This window comes from Embiotoca jacksoni, unplaced genomic scaffold (assembly GCF_022577435.1).
Source record: "Embiotoca jacksoni isolate LCO1_2020_lvr unplaced genomic scaffold, fEmbJac1.0.p SCAF_26, whole genome shotgun sequence".
Classification (NCBI taxonomy): Eukaryota; Metazoa; Chordata; class Actinopteri; family Embiotocidae; genus Embiotoca; species Embiotoca jacksoni.
Window position 1 is genome coordinate 2,132,201 of NW_027185377.1, and position 20,531 is coordinate 2,152,731.

General features: G+C 42.4%; 2 protein-coding genes across 2 annotated transcripts; one reads left to right on the top strand and one right to left on the bottom strand.

Annotated features, from left to right (window-relative positions):
* The first annotated feature begins 367 nt into the window (after window positions 1-367).
* acsf2 (acyl-CoA synthetase family member 2) lies at window positions 368-20,486 on the top strand. Its single transcript, XM_069160063.1, has 16 exons — window positions 368-717; window positions 3,030-3,225; window positions 3,673-3,801; window positions 4,205-4,258; window positions 4,370-4,488; window positions 4,682-4,844; window positions 5,342-5,437; window positions 6,341-6,492; window positions 7,630-7,721; window positions 7,859-7,935; window positions 16,267-16,374; window positions 17,184-17,335; window positions 17,442-17,583; window positions 17,917-18,027; window positions 18,142-18,210; window positions 19,030-20,486. Exons 1-16 carry the CDS (start codon window positions 599-601, stop codon window positions 19,090-19,092), a joined length of 1,842 nt encoding a protein of 613 aa, XP_069016164.1. The 5' UTR covers window positions 368-598; the 3' UTR covers window positions 19,093-20,486.
* On the bottom strand, window positions 8,150-14,824 carry chad (chondroadherin). Its single transcript, XM_069160064.1, has 4 exons — window positions 13,542-14,824; window positions 10,706-10,869; window positions 9,676-9,833; window positions 8,150-9,277 (listed from the first exon to the last, which is right to left on the bottom strand). The coding sequence occupies exons 1-3, from the start codon at window positions 14,325-14,327 to the stop codon at window positions 9,692-9,694; spliced, it is 1,092 nt and encodes a 363-aa protein (XP_069016165.1). The 5' UTR covers window positions 14,328-14,824; the 3' UTR covers window positions 8,150-9,277; window positions 9,676-9,691.
* Window positions 20,487-20,531: the final 45 nt, after the last annotated feature.

Sequence of the window (20,531 nt, forward strand, 5' to 3'; positions counted from 1 at the left end):
CTCAGAGGGAAATATTGCACTTTTTACTGTACTGCAGAAAATAAATGATGAATTGACACAATATGAAGTATTTTTACACATTAAACTACTAAACAGTATGCATTGTGGTTCAAATGAGCTCCATTTGGACCATCTGTGTTCTTACAGCTACGTTTTCAATGCAGGACTTTTACTGAAACACAGTAACTTTGTGCTCCTGCATGTCAGAGGGACATATTGCGCGCAGTTTCCACAATATCAGTACTTTCACATGAATAACTCCTCTAAAAATAACTTCCTGTGTTTCTTCAGTTTCAGTTTCAGTTTCAGTAGCTGTGGGTCTGATGGCTGGTCCTCTTCTCTCCCTGCAGCGCAGGGCGCCCCCAGCAGGCCGAGGCCGCTCCGTGAGTTAATCGTGTCAACAACAACCGATCAAGGTTCGAGTGACGCGCTACTTAAACAGCTGCAGACATTCAGCTTGAGTAGAAGATTGTTCTCCACCTGATCAGTCGGCCCGGTGCGTCTTGCGGTTACTCCGAGGAATCTCTGCGGACCTGAAGCTCTCTCTGTCGGCTCAACTTTTGGCGCATCTGGGCGCAGCAAACTGCAGCTGCAAACAATGATCCTCGGCGCCGCGCTGCGCTCCCAGCCTCTGCGGAACAACGGAACTTTTCCCACAACTTTGAAAGTTTTGTGCAGACCATGGACACGTCAGCCCGGAGTACCTGCAGCCAGTCGGTGAGTGGAGTAATTAGAAAGTATTAAAAAAAAAACAACAACACCACCATTATCCACTTTGAATTGAGAATAATGTGCGGGGAATTTCCAACCTCAAAATAAAACCCCATCTACTTAAAGGAGAATAACCCTAAAAAAAAGAATCACCTTGTTAAATGCTGGTAATTTACTATTTGCTTTTTCATCATGTAACATCCTGTGAAGGATCACGTGATTGTTATGACTAAACTTAAAAAAAATGTTTTTACTTCTGCAGAACCAATTCCCGAGTTAAATGTTACGCAATCTCGACTGAGATTTAGTTTAACAGCTATTTTCAGCCATTTCCTTGTGCACGAGTTTTATCAATATGCTTCAAAGGATAACATAAACTTAAAGAAGAGATGGTGCAGTCCAACGCAGCTGCAAAAACATTAAAAGAAGAATAGTTCTTGATTGCATTGTGTAGATTAATGGCCTCACTCAAATCTGAGTTTCTTCCCAGCACTGCTAGAAAGAAACTCCGATTTATTCCACCACTTTTCAAAGACAAATTTACTTTTTAATCCAATTATTTACAGGATATAGTTTGTAGTAATATTAAAGATTGAGATTTGATATAAAAAAACATGATAATCTTTAAAAAAAAAAGAAAAGAAAAAAAAACAACCCGATAAATTAACTGATTAACCAGCAAACACCTGCCTTTTAGATGCGTTGTCAGCATCCCAATCAAAATGGTTTAATTTAAACAACTGTTTAAGGTCAAATTATTCAATATTTCACAAAGAAAGAGGAAAATATTTTGTGCTGCAGCGAGCGCTTTGTTCCCACTTCTTCAATTAATCATTTCAAGATCAATTGAATTTATCTTGTGATGCTTCAAGAGTAATCTGACCTCCACGTTACAAGCCGCTGTTCTTTGCAAAGTTTGACTTATCAGGAGGTGACTTTTGATTTAACCAGATATGAGTAAACATATCTCACAAAAGTAATAATGTCCTCAAAGCTGCTTTCAAACAAGCACTGAAACCCTAAACTTATCTTGACTTTATCCTGAGAAGTTGTATAAATCTGAACCGGACTTTAAACTGACTTCAGCCTGCTGGCTGCCCGGTAATAAGTTTCTGTGTGAGCGGAGCGTCTGTTGTTTCATGTGAGAAAGAAGCTTTAGATTGCTGATGGTTCTCAACATAAAGTTGCGTATCATCGGTATAGAAGTGAAAACAAATGTCCTGACCAAATGTGGGCTGGTAAATAGAAAATATGAGGGGATCTATGACAGAGCCTGGAGGTACTCCGTAATAACAAGCAAAATTTTCATTCAAGTAATCCTCCTCGTCGGCCCCAAAACAAAAAGAGAAATCGTAGAATAAGATCTGGGCCAACTAACTCCGAGGGTACGATCGGAGGTAACAAGTCTTGGTGTAATCTTAGACTCGGATCGAAGTTTCAAGGCCCACATTAACAAAGTGACCAAAACTTATTTTTTTCCACCCAAGAAGCATAAACAAGGTTCGGCCGTTTATAAATCGGAGATGCAGAAAAGTTGATTCATTTCTAACTGACTGGACTAATGCACTTTTTACTGGCCTACCAAAGAAAACAACAGATAGGCTTCAGCTGGAGTATTAACCAGAACCAAGAGGAGAGAACACATCAGTCCAGTTCTGGCTGCTCTGCACCGACTGCCTGTAGGACACAGGACTGACTTTAAGCTCCTCCTCCTCACGTATTGAGCTCTTAATGTTCTCGGTCCGAGTTACATCTCTAACTCTCTGGTGAACTATGATCCTTTAAGAACACCGACATCATCTGCTGCTGGTTTATTGGCGGTTCCCAGCAAACAGCTGAAAGAAAATTGGGGATTCAGCTTTTGTCAGCTACGCTCCAAAGCTGTGGAACAAACTACCTGTTAGATATCAGGGAAGCTGCTCAGTTAATACTTTAAAAAGAAAGCTCAAAACGCATCTCTTTACATCAGACTTTAGCTAGCTACACCTGAAGCTCTCTTGCACTTTGAACTACCGCACTTTTAAATGCATATTTTATATTTTAACTCTTTGTGTTTAATTTGATCTGTTCTCATGCATTTTATCTGTTTCTTATGCATCATGTTTGTAAATGTTCCTTTATATCTGGTTTTATGTGAAACACTGCATGTAATTCTCTTGCTGTAAATCACTGAGCTGCATTTCTTGTATGAAAGGTGCTATACAAACAATGTTTTTTTATTATTATTATTGATAATAATATTACCACAGGGAAGTTTTTTTCCCCATTAAATCCTCCTGTCAGAACTATATTTGATTTGACTTTTCTCCGCCCTTCAGCAACATCCATGTGGATTTTCCTCCCATCATCCCGACGCTCACCACCAGCTACGCCCACGGCACGTCTTCCACGTCGCTGCTCTGCTCCACGGTGGGCGAAGCCCTGCTGATGTCTGTGGAGCGCTGGCCCGACAGAGAGGCCGTGGCTTTCATGCAAGGCGGAGTCCGCAAGACCTACGCAGAGTTTCAACAGGATGTGAGTCGCCTCCTCAAAAAGATACGAGTGTCATTCGATGAAGCTTAAAAACACTTGAAGTTTATTCTGTACTAGATGTCCAACAATCCAAAGGTCAAAGTGAGTTTAACCTTTGACCGCCCAGCTCCCCTTAAGTCCAAAATAAATGGTTAAATAATATTCATTTAACATAACTCAACAGACCATCATGTAAATCACTGACAGATTTTAAATGTAAAACTGGGCCTTACTGTCACATTGGTGTAATCCAAAACGAGTGCTGACGGTTATCTGTAGATCTATAGTCCTCAGGATGTTTGTTCTCTCCAGTCAACACACGCTAAACTTTTTTTTTTTTTTTTTTTTTTTTTTTTTGACCTTTATTTAACCAGGTAAAATCAATTGAGAACCAATTCTCATTTACAATGATGACCTGTCAGCACAGTCCACTTTGTGTTGTCTGTGCAGGTGGACCGAGCTGCAGCCGGGCTGCTGGCACTCGGCCTGAAGAAAGGAGACCGGCTCGGCATGTGGGGGCCGAACACTTACGAGTGGGTCCTGTTCCAGTTTGCAACAGCCGTCGCTGGCATCATACTGGTGAGTCACAGGAAAGAAAGCCACGAAGGTAGCAATAAAGAAAAAAAAAAATGTTATGGATGTATTTCAACATAATTTCTCATTTTAAAATGTAACTGCAACAAGCGGCACCACAAACTAACGTTAGTCTTTGGGAACGGTGTTGTGACAAATGTGGCAATTCAGCAACAATCACAGTAATGTTTCAGGGTGAGAACACTGTGAGGGCATGTTGTTAATATTTAGTCACCTTGAACTACATGTACAGATCAACTTGTTCTAGATTTTAGTCACCTGTATTTGCGGATCATCAACATTGCATCGCAGTATATTTTCCTTTATGATCAATATCATTGAGGAAAATCTGAATAAACAATAAAAAGCTTTTTTTTGAGCGCCTTTGTATTGTCTTACCGCCTCACAGGTGTCTGTGAACCCAGCGTACCAGGTGCAGGAGGTGGAGTTTGCCCTGCGCAAGGTGAGTCATTTTAAATAATTTTTTATTTCTTTTACCGACACATAATTTAATGCCGTGACCCTCTTGGAGTCGGGATCTCACGAGGTCGATCTTCTGCTCATCTGTTCGCAGGTCGGTTGTAAAACCGTCGTGTGCCCCTTGCAGTTCAAGACTCAGAAGTACTGCGACATGCTGAGGAAGATCTGTCCGGAAATCGAGACCTGCAGCCCGGGAGACATCAAGAGCGCCAGGTACAGCTGGTAACACGATCCGGATCCACTTTCCGAAGTGTACAGTGTACAGTACACCGACCAGCAGAACAAATAGCTGCCGGACGTTACAGTTACAACCTACAGCTCCTCTGGTTACAAAGCTTGACCCACATTTATTAACCCCCCCCCCCCCCCCCCCCCCCCTCTCTCTCTCTCTCTCCCCCCCACCCAGACTCCCAGAACTTCGCTCTGTCATCGTCCTGGACAGCCGACAGCCGGGAATGTTTCACTTCGACGACGTGATGCAGGCCGGCAGCAGCCAGTTCGTGCAGCAGCTCCACGACCTGCAGAAGACGCTCACATTCAACGACCCGATCAACATCCAGTTCACTTCGGTAACTTCGGTTTTTTGAAATGTCATTTTACCAGGTATTCATCATTAAAAAAAAAAAAGGCCAATAAGGAAAAGTACAACATTCATTATCATACTGACATCATAGTGAATCAACATGAATACTTATAATAAGACATTCTGGGTATATTTTAAATACAAATATATATATTTTAAATGATTTATAACCTGAGTGTTGAATTATGAGTAACGGTAAACAATAAAAAGATGCATAATAATAATATCTACCAATAAAACCATTAAAATTATGCCAAATTAAAATGGATCTCTAATTTGTTTTGATTGTAAATGGTCAAGAATATTTCATACGCGACTTCTAACATTCACAAATTCCTCCTCACAATTAAATAGTTCTTAATCTTTATTGTGTTTATAAGAAAAGTGAATTCCTGTTAGCTTCATGTTTATAGAGCAATAAAAAGCAGCCTCTTTAACTTGCCTTGTAAACTGATTTGTAAATGATTGTGTCTCTTCTATCAGGGAACAACCGGAGCTCCAAAAGGTGCCACGTTGACTCATCACAACATCATCAACAACGCCTACACCGTTGGAAAAAGGTTGGGATACGACTGGAGGGTGAGTCATTTTATTAAGAACAAAGTGTGCTGATATATAACATTTGCTATAAACCACAGTCTTCAGCTGATTTAGGAAATTTACAGAGCCTTTTTAAAAGATTTATTCTCAGAAGGAATCAATCAGGTTTGAGCTAAAGTGTCAGACGGGAAGACAAGATTTGTTGGATCAGAAACACTCACCGTTAAGCACGTTATTAGGAAACCCTGCTTATTCTCTTGCTGTGAAGCACCTTGAGCTGCATTTCTTGTATGAAAGGTGCTATACAAATAAAGGTTTTTTTGTTACATTATTATTCATCCAAGCAGCCAATCAGGTGGCAGCAGTGCAGTGGATGAAGTCCTGCAGATACAATTCAACAGCTTCAGTTAATGTTCACATCAAACATCCAAGGAGGGACAAAATTGCATATTGAGTAACTTGAGTTCAGTATTTTCGCCACGCCTGTGGAAAACTTTGGAAGACCTTTTCGGTTGAGCATTTTCGGGGTCGTCACGGAAGAAAATGTTTTGGTTTTTTTAATTAAAGAATCTGCGTAAAATGTTAGAAAAGCTTGAGATGAACAAAAAGATAAACAAAATCCAAAAGCCTTCGGACAAAACTTTATGGTTCAGGTGGTGCCAAATGAGACACTGATAAGATCATCCGTTATTAGTTCCACAGCAGGGACATTTGCATACAGCACCGAGTACGTAGAACAAAAGTGAAAGGAAAAACCAAAGTATAATTTAAATAAGAAATACACAAAAAATATGAGTGTTCAATTCCTCCACTAAAGTTCTTCCGCATCAAACTGGGAAATCAGCTGATGTTCATAAAGATCCGTCATCATCTTTCAGAATCAGCTGCACAGCTTTCATTTATGACCCTTTTATCTCGTTGTTGTTTTTTTTCACCCTGCAGCCTCGGCTTCGTATCTGCCTGCCGGTGCCGCTGTACCACTGCTTCGGCTCGGTGGGAGGAGGGATGTGCCTGGCCGTGCACGGCATCTCCATAGTGTTTCCCTCCCCCGGGTACGACGGGAAGGCCAACCTGGTGGCGATGGAGAGCGAGAGGTAACGTCAGATATCGTCGGCTGTCTTGGATGTAACGAGAGCGGTTTGAGCTTTAATACCTCGTAACAAAGGATTTAACGAGCCTGGACTGTAATCACCACCAACTCTGGATGTCTTGTGCTCGCTGTGGATTAAAACTCATTTCAGATTAATATCATTTACTCTGAAGGAGTTCAAGTTCAGTCTTCGGCTGTGGTTTGCAGGAAGGTTGAAGCTGCACAAACCGGTTTTCAAACATCTCAGATTTCCTGTTTAGAGGTCAGAATAACTGTACTCATGCCTGTTGCATAACTTCCGTATATTTCTAAAAATGACATTCCTGCACCCGTCAAATGAGCTCCTTAAAACCACACAAGCGATTGTAATGCACATAAAGACAGAAACAGACTTAAAGAAATGAGCTTCAGTCAGAAGAAAAAGCTGTTTGTGTTTGAGGTCAACAGTTCAAACATGGTTTCGTGGCGATGGCATTAGTGAACATTAGTCTCTGATCAGATTACGCTCGTTGTTTTATTGTTTGAGGACAAACGGAGTCAACATCTGTTCTCCACTATTCAGTCCTCCAGTTGGTAAATGTTTTTAACAAAGATTTTAGTCTGCGCCTGTTTAAAAAGAAGAAAAAAAAAAGTCATGTTGCCTCATTTAGAATTAGATAAAGCAACGAGCGCTAGTAGGTAGGTAGGTATTTACTTTATTAATCCCCGAGGGGACATTTTTTCGCTACAGAAGCAATAAGATGATAATAATAATAATAATAGAAAAGCAATTAAATAGCAGTAAAAAATATAAAATGCACAGTATATACAGTACATTATATATATATATATATTATATACAAACAAACCAAGAAACACAGTCAACAGTGTTATTGTACTGTGATGGATTTTGCCAGAGGTGAGTTATTGTACAGTCTTATTGCAGTGGGCAGGAATGATCTCCTGTATCTGTCCTTGTGACAGCTATGCAGGCCAAAGGTGAGTGTCTGTAATCTGGTTCATTCAGTTTGGAGCCACCGGCTTGTAAAAGTCTTCTATTATTGAACTTTTAATTCTCACGAAAAAAAAATGTCTTCTTTGGTTTCTAATGAAAAAATAAAGTCAGTTAAGATGTATATTATCGTCCTGCCCTCCCTCTCAGGTGCACCATCATCTACGGCACCCCCACCATGTACGTCGACATGCTCAACCAGCCCGACTTTGCTAAATACGACTTGTCGTCAGTGGAGGCAGGTGAGGGAAAAAGAAACTGAATATACTTAAAAATTACAGTTTTAATGATTTAATGCCTGTTTTCTGCTGAGAACTTTCATAAACTTGTGTTTTCTTATCCTAAAGTGCTTCTATTTGTTTATATTTTTCTTGTGTAGGCATCATGGCCGGTTCACCTTGTCCTCCAGAACTGGTGAAGAAGGTCGTGTATGAGATGGGCATCAAGGGAATAACAGTGAGTCAATCTTTTCCAATATAATGATCAAAACGTAGCGTGTCTCGCTCAGTAAATGCTTCAGTGGTGCAGTTCAAACTTCCCCCGCTAGAGGGAGACAAATCCTCAAAAGAACATCCTTTTGATTTTTGCGGTGAGTCCTTCAGGAGATGGTTTTCATACAGACAATCCAGCATTAGATATCTTTTAAATAACAAGTAGACAAAACTAAATGTCAGTTTTGTAAAAGGTTTATTGGATGTGAGAACTCGTTAGCACTTCCAAAAGTCCAGGAAATGTAAAGACGATGAATATACATGTAGATATGCGTTTAAAGTCAACACTTTTCCGAAAACCCCTCCTGCCTGCTGTGAAACGTTTTTTTCAAAATAATTGGTACAACAAAGAATTAGTATTAATGATCCTGCATTCATCCTCTTCTTGTACATTCTAAGCAGTGACAAAAAATTAAAAGTTTTATAGCTTTTCAGGAAGAGAAAATGCCACTGAAAAGAAAGACAAACGTATTGATCCACCTGTTCTGTGCCCTTTTTGGTCGATTTAAACGTCTCGGATGTTTTCTCAGTCGGTGAGGGTGTAAAAACAGAAAAGAGATGACGGCCTCGGCGACAGCTGTTCATGTTTAATAACTCCTCTTAGTCTGACGGAGGGATTTCTCTGCCTCTTGATCTCGTTCGGAGTCGTTGACATTTCATTATTTATTGAGATGACCATATCAAACAATGCAATGGAGCACCACTTCATGCTACGTGAAGTACATGAAGTGTGTGTGGAGACCAAAAACGGAGCTAAAAGGGAGTGAATGTTAGACTTGCATTCAGACTTTACTACATCATGTTGTTTTCAGTTTGTTCTGCTGCCCCTAAATAGCCAAAAATGATCATCATAGGCTAGCAGTTTCCCTTTGTTTCCAGTCTTTATGCTAAGCTAAGATGTTAGCATGCTATCAACTTTCTTGAAAGCTTTTTTTGAGTTTGTATTAGTTTCGTGCTCATCGAGCCGCTGAAACTTATTTACGACTTGTTTACTGTTTGTCCGTTGCGCAACACATCTTAGTTTAATGCTGTTTTTGCAGCCCTCGTTTAAACAAACTCATGCTTTTATTTTGGAGGTTACCTGCAATCTTCCCTGCTTCCACTTCATCTTTGATATAAATGAATGAAAAAAGAAATATAAACCTGGTCCATGCGTGTTGGAGAGAGACAGACAGAGCGTGTTAGTGTTTGTGTTTACACTGCTGACAACATCTGGCAGATGAATAGATGGACAGTCTTAAAGTAGAATCAGCCGGCGCTGCTTCAGTCGCAGCCGGTCACCTGGACGGGCTCCTCCTCAGCGTCTCCTACAAAAAACAAACGGGGCAAGAATGAGGAGCCAAATCAAACAGTCTGCCCTCCAAACCAGAGACCCCGTGTACCGGACCTCCGGGCCAACGTGGAAAAGTTCAGGCGAGGACAGAGGCAGGAAGGACGCAGAGTTCTGCGGTCGGGAAAGAGAGAAAGTCAAAAACAACTCTGAGCTTCTCCAAAAAAAAAAAACAACAACACTTGAGTCCAGAAGTCCAGCTGAAAACCTCCATCCCACCGGAGGGATGTGATTTAGGGACAAAGCTGCAACCTCAGAGGTATTTTGTAAAAGGTAGTGATCAGCGAGGACTTTTCGGTGACCCATCATTTAACTTTATGTGGAGGTTTTCCAGTTGGTTATGTGGAGTCGGCATTAAAAATATACACGTGATACCTGCGTAGCTGGCGGTTCAGTGACGAGTGCCCTTCTTGGCCTGCTTCGCCTTCACTCTGCAGCCGCCGAAGGCGCTGCTGTCTCGGACCTGCTTGCCTCTCTGTGCAGGCGGAAACGCGCACGACGCGTCCGGACGGATGCGGCTCGAGTCCATCCACCTGCGGACGGGAAAAAAAACAAAAGATGGAGAGTTTTGTTCTGGAAGAAAAATAAGATTTAAAGGCTGCTGATGTGAACAAGAGGATACGTTGCTGCTTTGGTCTCGACAGATATCGGATGGGTCGGCACAAAAATCTGGTACGAGAGGTTCCCAGAGGAGAAATCCTGATGCTGAATTCTGTTTTAAAGCGCCCTCTAGTGGACGTGTAGATAAACGCAGTTCAGATGATGTTGGTGTAGTGAGTTTCTCTTTGTTAGGAGGGGAGGCGGTGACTTGGGTTTACTGTTGCCATGACGACGAATGTAAAACGGTCTGCAATTATAAAGTCCTCTTAATACCTCGGCAGTCTGCAAAGCGCTTTGCAATCTCACACACACACACACACACACACACACCAGCGGAAGATGCTCAACCTGCCATCGGGAGCGACTCGAGTGAGTGTTTTACCCAAGGACACTTCGGCACGTGGACGACAGGAGGTTAAAGATTGAACAGGCAACCTTACAATTAGTCGACAACTCTCTTTTACCATTTTGAGCCTCATACAAGAGCTTGTATGACTGTCAGGAAGTAGTAACCTTTAACACAACAAAGTTAAAGTCATCATTTTAACCCCAAATCATAATCCTTCCTTTTTATACCGGTGGTTTCTGTGGCTGAACCGAACCGGGAAACACTCCCGTGGGTTGTATTTGACCTCCGTGGACGTCACGTCCGTCGAGCTGTCAGATTATGATTTGTGGTTTTCGTGGCCTTTGTAATGTGTTGGTTTTTTAAGAGAAGTGACGTATCGTGAGTCACAGTCGAGCTCTCGGTCTGCTTGTCGGTAGAGATTTGTTCAGCCTCCGTGTCTCTGCTCGAGCCTCTTACCTGCGCAGCGGAGCCAGCTGGCACGTGCAGCTCCACAGGTTGTTGGACAGGGTGAGGTTGGCGATGGTGCCGAACTTGAGGCTCCTGGGAAGCGACCTCAGCTTGTTGTTGTCCAGGTGAAGCGACTTCACCGCCGTCACGCCAGTAAACGCACCGTCAGAGAACTGGAAACAGAAGCAGACACGCATGAAGTTCTTGTTTTGTTTTTCCAGTTTATTGCTGCATACATTGTTGTTTAAAAAAACAAAAAACTCCTGCACCTCCGGGGCCTCGTCCTCCTGTCCGTCAGGAGGCAGACAGATGCACAGCGAGCGGGGGGGAATCTCACCAGTGTTTCTCTGCCATGAAAACCTCATCTCATCCTTCCTCCCGTTCGCAGCGTTTGTGTAAACACCAACAGTCACTGGCCTCCTTCTTCCTCCCTTCCTGCTTCATACGCTTCTGTGAGGGTGCTAAAATCTTCAGAGAGGTGCGACATGAACCCACCTACGTCAGACGTTTTGTCTCCTCCAGGATGAGAGAGAGCGGAGCTGCACTTTAATAAAAAAAGGCTCGTTTCATGCCGAGTCTTGGAGGAGGTTGAGGCTCTTTTTGGAAATTTCCACTGCCCGAGCGACAGAACAGCTTGAAGGTTCTGGTGTTCTGAAGCAGCGGAAGATGGACGTCTTCCAGCGAGGCCGAGGTGTTTTCTCCTCTCTGCCAGGAAAAGGCTCGCTAAAGGGCCCAATTGTCCATTCAAGCTGGGGTCCGAGGGCCCGGCTAAAAATACTCCTGTTCATGCAGCGTGGAACACCCTGCCTCTGTTTACCCGTCTCCTCACCCCTCCTGACCTGTTTACAGGACCCTCGCTAGCCTTCAAGCAGAAAACACACCTTGCTGAAAATAACACTTGTGGAATAATTAGACTCAGACATGCATGGCGGAGGTCCAGCAAACAAAAACACCCTAAAAATACCTGCGTTTTTTTGGGGGGGGCTGAAAACGTCTCTGTCGTCCACCGGGCTCTCACTCAGTCCCGGCGTGAGAAGCTTGTTATTTCACAGTTTACCCCCCCCCCCCCCCCTCCCTCCCTCCTGGCACTTTGGCACAGGTACACTCAAATATTGAATTAACCTCAAGTATGAGGCAAATATGCGCCGATGAATGTCTGAGGAGCAGAGAGCTCGTACTGTACACTGATGGGGATGAACACAGATGTTTTCACAGCACTCTGCAGACATCCGTCTCCTGTCTTCAGCTTCCACTGATGAACAAGTGAAGGGTTAAAGGGATAGTTCACCTAAAAATAGATCCACAATACAATTTGTGCACCTTTTTTCTCCACTTAAAATACCTCAAAGATCAATAAAACTCAAAACTGTTTCCTACTTTCTGAAGAGGAACGAGTCTATAATCCGTCATTAGTCATCACAGGTTGTTATTGGCAGCATTGCTGTCTTTAAGTTACTGCTCAGATGATAAATGATTATCCAGGAAGTCCTCTTAACACACTTTCCTCCCCTTTTGTTTCCCCTTTATTAGCTTTAAAGTTGTTAAAATCATCTTAAATCCTCACAGACTGACAGTTTCAACTTGCTCCAACTCTTCATCAAAGATTTCACTGACAGATTCGGGTCAGCTGAAGCTTTTTAAGTTTGGCAACCCTGCATCATTTTTCATAAGCTGTCAGGCACCATTTAAAAGAAAAATTTGCAATAAATTAGAGAAAATAAAACATATTCCTCTTTCTTTATCCTTAAATAATCTCGCGTCTCGTCCGTTTAATCTTTCAAGCTGTTGTGCAGCTTCCTACCTTCAGGTTGATGATAGTTCCGCCTGTGAATTATGTAAAGTATTGTGAGCATTGTTTCTGAAAACACCATGAAATATAATTTTTTAAACAAACAAAATCCTTCGTATCTGCTGCTGCAGCAGAAATCTGGACGTTTACCTCGAAACCTGAACAAATAAAAGCACTTCATTACTGGAGACTTTTATTTAGAAATTTAGATAAACAGCCCCTTTAAAAAATAGTATTTACTCCCAGGTAAAACTGAAGTGTTTGTGATGTTTTATCACACTTTAAATCTTCTGTTCCGTGAGTCCATCATTAACATGTGGTGGTAAATTCAGCTACAATGAGGTCCATTCAACCCTCTAATGTGAAGATTAAGTCTTTATTTTAATGCACTTTAAGTTGTTTTGCAGCTTTATAGCTTTTTCTCTCCAATTGTTCTTTTGTAAACTTACGGTTGCTCTGCAGTTAGTAAGAATTCAGCATTTGCATCCTGTTGCAAATCACATCTGCATTTCAAAGATGCAGCAAGTTTTCACTGTCAGAAACACAGAAAAACTAAAGAATCAGACATCAGCCATGAAAGTCGCTTAAATCTCACTATTCATGTAAACTGTAATTGTAGAAGGTTTATAGTTGGATTATTGAGGAAGAACTTCTGTGGAAGAATCCTTTAACACGTGTCCTATGTTTAAAAAAAAAAAAAAAATGTCTTGTGGCGAAGGCAGGTGTTGACCACTCACCAGCCCGGACATGTAAATAGTTTCCCAGACCAAACAAAACAGGTAAATACTAAGACAGACTGCAAAGTATTTTATTAATATTGAAGCCATGAAATCTGAAAAAGAAACCTTTAGAAACTCAGTGAACTTTTGAGCTCTCTGTCGTCTCCTCTGCAGGATGCTTAAGTTTGCAGCTGAACAAGTCTTTCTCTTATCTTGCATTTCAAATTAAATCATTTTAAGCCCCCCTCAAAAAAACATTTTGTTTAGCTGCAGCATCCTTCAGTACTAAATGTTAGAATGAATGCTCCTAAACGGCCTTTTAAAAGCATCGACTGACCTTCTCCAGACCCATGTTGTCCAGGTGGAGCTTCTCCATGTAGCGCCCGAAGCTCTGGAAGGCGTTGTCGGGGATGTTCCTCATGGGGTTCCTCCCCAGCGAGAGCTCCTCCACCACCCGCAGCTTGCTCAGGGCGGCACCGGGGTAGGTGGACATCTTGTTCCTGTCCAGGTGAAGTATGGCCAGGTTCTCCACGTCGTCCAGGGAGCCCGGCTGCAGCGTCGTCAGCTCGTTGCCGCTCATGTGCAGCCAGCGCAGGTCCTTGGCGCCCGTGAAGGTCCCCGGCCGCAGCTCGCGCAGCTTGTTGTCGTTGATCTGCAGGATGAACAGGTTGATCATGGGGGAGAAGATGCCCTTGGCCAGATCGCCGATCTGGTTCCCGTCTAGGTAGAGGTAGGTGAGCTCGGTGAGGTCCTCGAAGGCGCCCGGCTTGATGCTGCTGATCTCGTTGTTGGACAGGTAGAGGTAGACGAGCTTCTTCAGCCCCTTGAAGGCCTGCGAGCCGATCTCTCGGAGCTGGCAGTGCTGCATGTGCAGAGAAATGAGTCCCTTGCTGTCGCCGAAGGCCCCCGTGGGGATGCTGCCCAGGTTGTTCCTCTGCAGGTTCAGCAGGCGGGTGGCCTCCGACACCCGGGGGATCTTCTTCAGCCCGATGCTGTCGCAGATGACGTGCTGCAGGTCGCCGTGGCAGTGGCAGGGGCTCGGGCACTGGCTCGGGGCTCCCTGCACCGCGGGGCCCAGCACCAGGAGGCAGGTCCCCAGCAGCAGCCAGCTCACACAACGCATCGTGACGGGCCGGTGGAGACGAGTTAACCCGGCGTCTGATGGGAAAAATCCTGGAGAAATCCTGAGAGGAGGAGAAGAAGAAGAGAGAAGAGGAGAGAACGTGTTTGTGTTTGTGCAGAGAGAGAAAACAGCCGGACGGAGAGGGAGGGAAAAGGTGAGCGACTGAGCGGAGGTGGGCAGAGACGTTCACATCGAGAGGAGGATGGCCGCTCGGCAGAACACACAGCAGTATTTATAACATTTACTTAAGGAGGGAAAAAAAAAAAGCAAGGAGGGCTTGCCAGGGTGTCGGAGTGAGAGGTCTGCAAGGAGGAAGTCAAGTATCTGTGAGAATTTAACCCTGAATGAGCAAGAGGACGACAACACGGTGGCTCTCGGTGCTGCTGCCTTCGTCTCTGCAGGACCTTCAGTGACCGTGATCTTCCTGCAGGACGCATATTTCCAAACAAATACTTTTGCCAGCTTTAGTTCTCTGTATAACTTCTGAGCAGCTTCCAGGTGAGCGTTCTGACAACGTGGCACGAGGTCAGGTTGGATCTGAGCGCGCTCCCAGACGTCTCTATTGTTTTTCAGTCTGCGGCGGCAGGAAAAGGAGCCACTCCTGTGCAGCTGTTTTATAACCTATAATAGTCTCCAGATGGCTGGCGAGGCGCGAGATGCCGTTTCAAATCATAACAATTGCAAAAAAAAAAAAAAAAAGAGGATACATCCATCATCAGAGGGGTGAAAGTTTCAGGTGCCGCTCTACATTCCTGTGTGCATTCTTTCTGTTTGAGAGTGGTATTTATTACGCAACGGTCGTGCAAACGATGGAGGAGCTTTTTTCAAAATGTGTCACTGGCTCAGGTCAAGAAGGTGGTTTGGCTTCAGGCGGGTGTATTTATAAGATGGATGGACCCACCCGGAAAAAATGGAATCTAGAGTTTACTTAACAAATCTGACATTTTATTGGGAATATCGTCTCCTCACGGATTTTCCAGGTGGATGTTCTCACCGTAGCGTCCTCCAAAATGTCCTGGAAGTCCCTTTTGTCCAGTGAATTTTTGATTGAATTTGCACCTGTGAATAGTAAAAAATTGTATACCTCGAATCTATGTCAGAGTATAAAATCTGAATCTGAGATGTAGATGTGGAATCAAGATAGATAGAGAGATACTTTAATCATCCCAAGGCAGAAAAATATTATAATCAACCAATTCAAAGTCAATTGTCAAAAACGGAGCCAAAAAAACCCATATAGGATTACCTCGGAAAAGTCAATCAGTATATATATAAAAAAAAAAGTACATTATATCCTTCTGCAGTCGAGGTAGTGAAGTACAGTAGTTTCTGAGACCTTAAACATGTCTTTCATTTATAGATTTTGTAATTTGTAAATTAATAAGTGCATGGTTTAATTCAAGTATTTGTATTTTTTTTGCCGTTTTACTTTTCCTGCAGTAACAAAAAACATTTTATTTTGAAATGTAGTTCAGAAAAGTATCCTAAAATAGAAATACTTGAGCACCGCAGCTGATTAAAAGATAATAGAACATTAAAAAGTGACTGTTTTGTTAATTTATTAATTGTTTGAGTTCATTTTCAAGCAACGGCACCAAATATTTGTTGGTTTCATTGTCGCTTGAGAAGATTTGCGTCTTTTTCTATTTTATAAAACTGAACATCGCTCTGGTTTAAACTGTTAAGTGAACAAAATCAGACCATTTATCCCCAAAAATTAACATTTTTGTATTAAAAATTTTTTTGTGGAGCTCCGGTTGCGTAAAGAAAATCACTGCTTCTAGAACAAAGATCATCAACAGATTATTTCTCAGTAATAAGGAGTTAACTTTTTTTCATTAATGACGCCGCGATGAAGTAGCTTCTGTTCGTGCTTTCTTTATTAGTTTTTGCATCTCGTCCCTCCTGCTCACATCTTTGCTGTTTGTGTGGTCAACAGCTCGGATATGGAACCACGGAGAACAGCCCTGTGACGTTCTGCGGCTCCCCGATGGACAACCTGGAGAGGAAGTGTGAGACGTCCGGATACATCATGGACCACTTGGAGGTTCGTCAACGTACTTCTCATTGTGAAAAACATTATGCAGAGAAATATGTTCGTACACAATCATCTTGTGTGTATTAAAAAGGTATTAAGTAAAACGGTGATCCTTTGAACAAAAATCTAAGTAATGAAAAGATTTAGGAAAAAACGTCCCGCCCACCGTTACCTGTAACCTGACTGCGCCACGGACCTGTCAATCAAACGGACACGCTGCCGAACGTACACCTTTTATAGGCCAAGTATCTAATTAATGATGGAATTATTTTCAGATGGACCACCAGAAAATTAAAAGGAAGGAGGGACTTTAGTGAATGACACCACACTGACTTGTTGGAAAAATGTATGAATGACTTTGTATTTCATGAGAAGTTGAATGGGAGTCTATGGAGCTGGAGGTCTTTTGTAGGCACCCTCTAGTGGCATTTTGTTGTATTGCAGTTTAAGACACTTCTTCAGTGGCCTAATTTCTTTAGACCTTAAACAGTCTATGGTCATGCTTCTGTCCCATCTGCTAACATGGAGGAGGTGGGGTCAATACTTTAACCAGCCACCAGGGGGCGATGCAGATGTTTTGGCTTCCCTTTTCATACTTGGTCTTTGATGCCAGACTGAATACATGCAATGAGGAATTCAGACTATTTTTAGGGTAAACCACTGAGTATTAGCAAATAACGCAAAAGTACTGTAAATAGAAGGATTTAATAAGTAATCATATGTTTGCTTTAAATGAAACATTATTTTCACTGAAAATTTAGTCATAAAATGTATTCGTTAAATAAAAAGGTATTAAACACAAGCCACCTCCTCCACAGGCTAAAATCGTGAACCCAAAGACTGGACAGATAGTTCCTCTGGGGACGACGGGGGAGATCCTGATCAGAGGATACTGTGTGATGCTGGGTTACTGGGACGACCAGGCCAAGACGGACGAGTGCATCACGAAAGACGGCTGGTACAAAACCGGGTGAGTTTGGAATTTATTTCAAAGGCTGGTGTTTATTTTTCCAACCAGCGTCCTGAAGAGTTTTTAACCGTTTCTTTTTGTTTTCTTGGTATTTTTCGCTCTCCAGAGACATCTGCAGCTTGGACGAGTACGGCTACGTCCGAGTCGAGGGCCGGATCAAAGACATGATCATCAGAGGAGGAGAGAACATTTACCCGGCTGAGATCGAACAGTTTCTGCACAAGCACCCCAAAGTGAAGGAGGCTCAGGTGAGTTCAAACAACGCTCAACGCCGCCCTCTGTAGTTACAAGTGGCAACTGTAAGAAGTAGGAGAGACTAGGGAGTCCCAGGTGATACATGTCTTGTTTTATTTAGTATGAATTCACTTTAGACTACAAACATAAACGTTAATCAAGTTTTATTTACAATGAAATTCTCGCTCTAAAAGATTGTCGCAAGCAGAAGAAATATAAAAAAAATGTGTAATTTTTTTATAGTAGTATAGTTTTTATAGTGAGATGATATTCATACTGCTGACTGTGTGTTTCTGACTGTCAGCACTAACACATTAACTCCAGCGAGACGCTTCATTCTCCTTCAGGTGGTCGGCGTCAAGGACCTCCGGATGGGCGAGGAGGTCTGCGCCTGCATCAAACTGGTGGACGGACAGGAGTGCACTGCGGAGGAAATCAAAACTTACTGCAAAAACCAAGTGGGGCAGTTTCCTTCTCACATTTCATAACGAACTAGAGTTATAATCATACTTTTTTTTATTCGTCAGTTTAAACTCTGCTCATTTTCCTTTCTATTCATCTGCTCCTTTCAGATCGCTCACTTCAAGGTTCCTCGCTACGTCCTGTTTGTGACCAGATACCCGCTCACCGTTACCGGAAAGGTAATTTCTCAAACTTCTCCGCTGAGATCGTAAAAAGCAGAAAGTTGCTCCAAACGACATAAATTCCAAACACGGTTTGCTGAGATGAAATGCTGCTGTAATACTCTCCAAGTCGGACTTCGCCCTCAATTATCACAAACATCGGCTCCCCTCTGGCTCTTGTTTCTCTCCTGGGATGCCGTTTAATGTAATTTACTGTAGACGTGGTGCTGTGTTTGAACAGGCTGCCCTGAACGCCCCCAGACAGGAGGGAAGGAGCTATTAGCGCGTCTGCACGCACACCGGGTTAGATGAAGCCAGAGTCCCAGAGCAGCACGTCGGATAAAACCAGAACTTCGGTTTAAAGCGAATTAAATACAACGTGAGGAATCACAGAAAAGTAGCAAACATCGAGGTTCACACGGGAGGTTTTACATCGTTAAAAATATCACTTTTTCACATCACTGCTGCACGATTCTTATAAAAAAAAAGAGAATTTATATTACTCTCACTCAGGTAGTTGTTAAAAAAAATGTTTTAAATGTCCTCGACTTGCAATTTTTTTTTCTAACTTATTCAATTTTATCGCAAAAAGATCTACTTAAAACTCAAATTTTTCGCAATTTTTGTGAAAATCCGCCTCCAAATCAAACATTTATCTCAAAAATCATTGTGAAATCCTGGAGGAACTGATAGAGGAGTCTTACTCATGTTTGCAGCATTACAGCATCAGAACTTAATTTCAGCCCCAACATGATTGAGGTTTGTTAGTTTTTGTGCCAAATTTTTTGACTGATGACGCTTAAATTGGCTCACAACGTTCCTCTTTTCTCTCCTCAGATCCAGAAACAAAAACTCAGCGAGGAGGCTGAGGAGCAGCTCGGCCTGAAGAAGGGAAAGTGAGCGGCTGCACTCGCGTACGGACAGAATTCATCTACAATATATACAGTATCCATATTACCAAAACCAACCAGCCATAAGAACATGGACAAAATGGGTGTCTGTTACCAAGGGGCTTTAAGGGAAGTGTCTACAAAACACTAGAAAAGACCGAGAAACTGTGTATTAATCCGCCAAAGGAAATAGTCCCAGACAAGTCCAGCATTCACTGATGTCTCCAGCTGTTGTTGAGCCTTTTTGAAAAAATAAATGAAATATTTACAACTTTTTTGGTGATTTGTTAACATTAAGAAAATGTAGAACTGTTTCACCTTTAACATCCCTGTTTTGATTACAGAGGTGTTGATAGTAACGTGAACCCAACACGTACAGAACGATCCACAAACGATCGGACGTCCTGCGAAGCTGCTTTAAATGGACAACTTGTTATCTACTACTCAGTCCTTTTTATCCTACAGAAAGCTATAAAATATTTTCTACATCAACATGAAATAAACTTTGTTCTTCGTTATTAAAACCAGGTGTGGGTGTTTCTCTTTTTACAGGAAGAAAGGAGGTATTTTTATTGATCTCGGTGGCAGGTGCAGCCGTTCAGATTGAAAAATGAGCGTGTATCACCGACACACACTCGCGCTCAAAGCTGTAAAGAATTTCCTGAGCGGGCTACATGTGCAGTCCACCTGACGCTGTGCCGCGGGATCGGATGTCGTCTCCTGTCTAGACCTGAAGGACTCGGCCCAGAAATAGCTCTGTGGAGCCCAGAAGAAAACAAACGGCTCTCCTGGCTCTTAAAGAGGAACCTCAAGGTTTGTTTTGCATGTTTTTTATTCCACATATTTTAGGTTAAATGTTTCAGGACGTGGTATTCTTAAAGAGAGCGCCAAGTGCAAGTGTTGGCGTCAACGTGCTCCAGCGTCCGACACAGGTTTTTACGAAACCACTTAAAAGCCAAAGGAATGTACATTGATGGGGGGAAAGAGGTTTTGAGACTACAGAGAGTGAGTCTAACAGAAGTTTATCACTTATTTTTACACTTGAGACTTTTGATTGGAAGCGGCAAAACTACATTGTAAAAATGCTGTTTTTGTGCCAGTGGGGTTACCTGTAATAATCTGTCCAGCACCTAGTCCTAAAACTGAGGAGTCTTTAATAAAGGCGTCGCCCTCATGTGGTGAAAATCTAAACAACACTGACTGCATGCAGTTTGGGAAAAGACTAATTCCTGCTGCACTGAATTAAATATACCATAACTTTGAAAAGGATCTTCTAAGTGTTTTGCAAAGTTTTTAAACGAAAGAAAACATGTGGCCAAATCTATTAAAAAAAAAAAAAAAAAAAAGATAAAATAGTCATATTTATACATATGACATAGCATGTCGTCCGAAATGTGTAAATAACAGTAGACATGGCAACTGGGCAAAAACAAAGAACGTGAGGGCCTC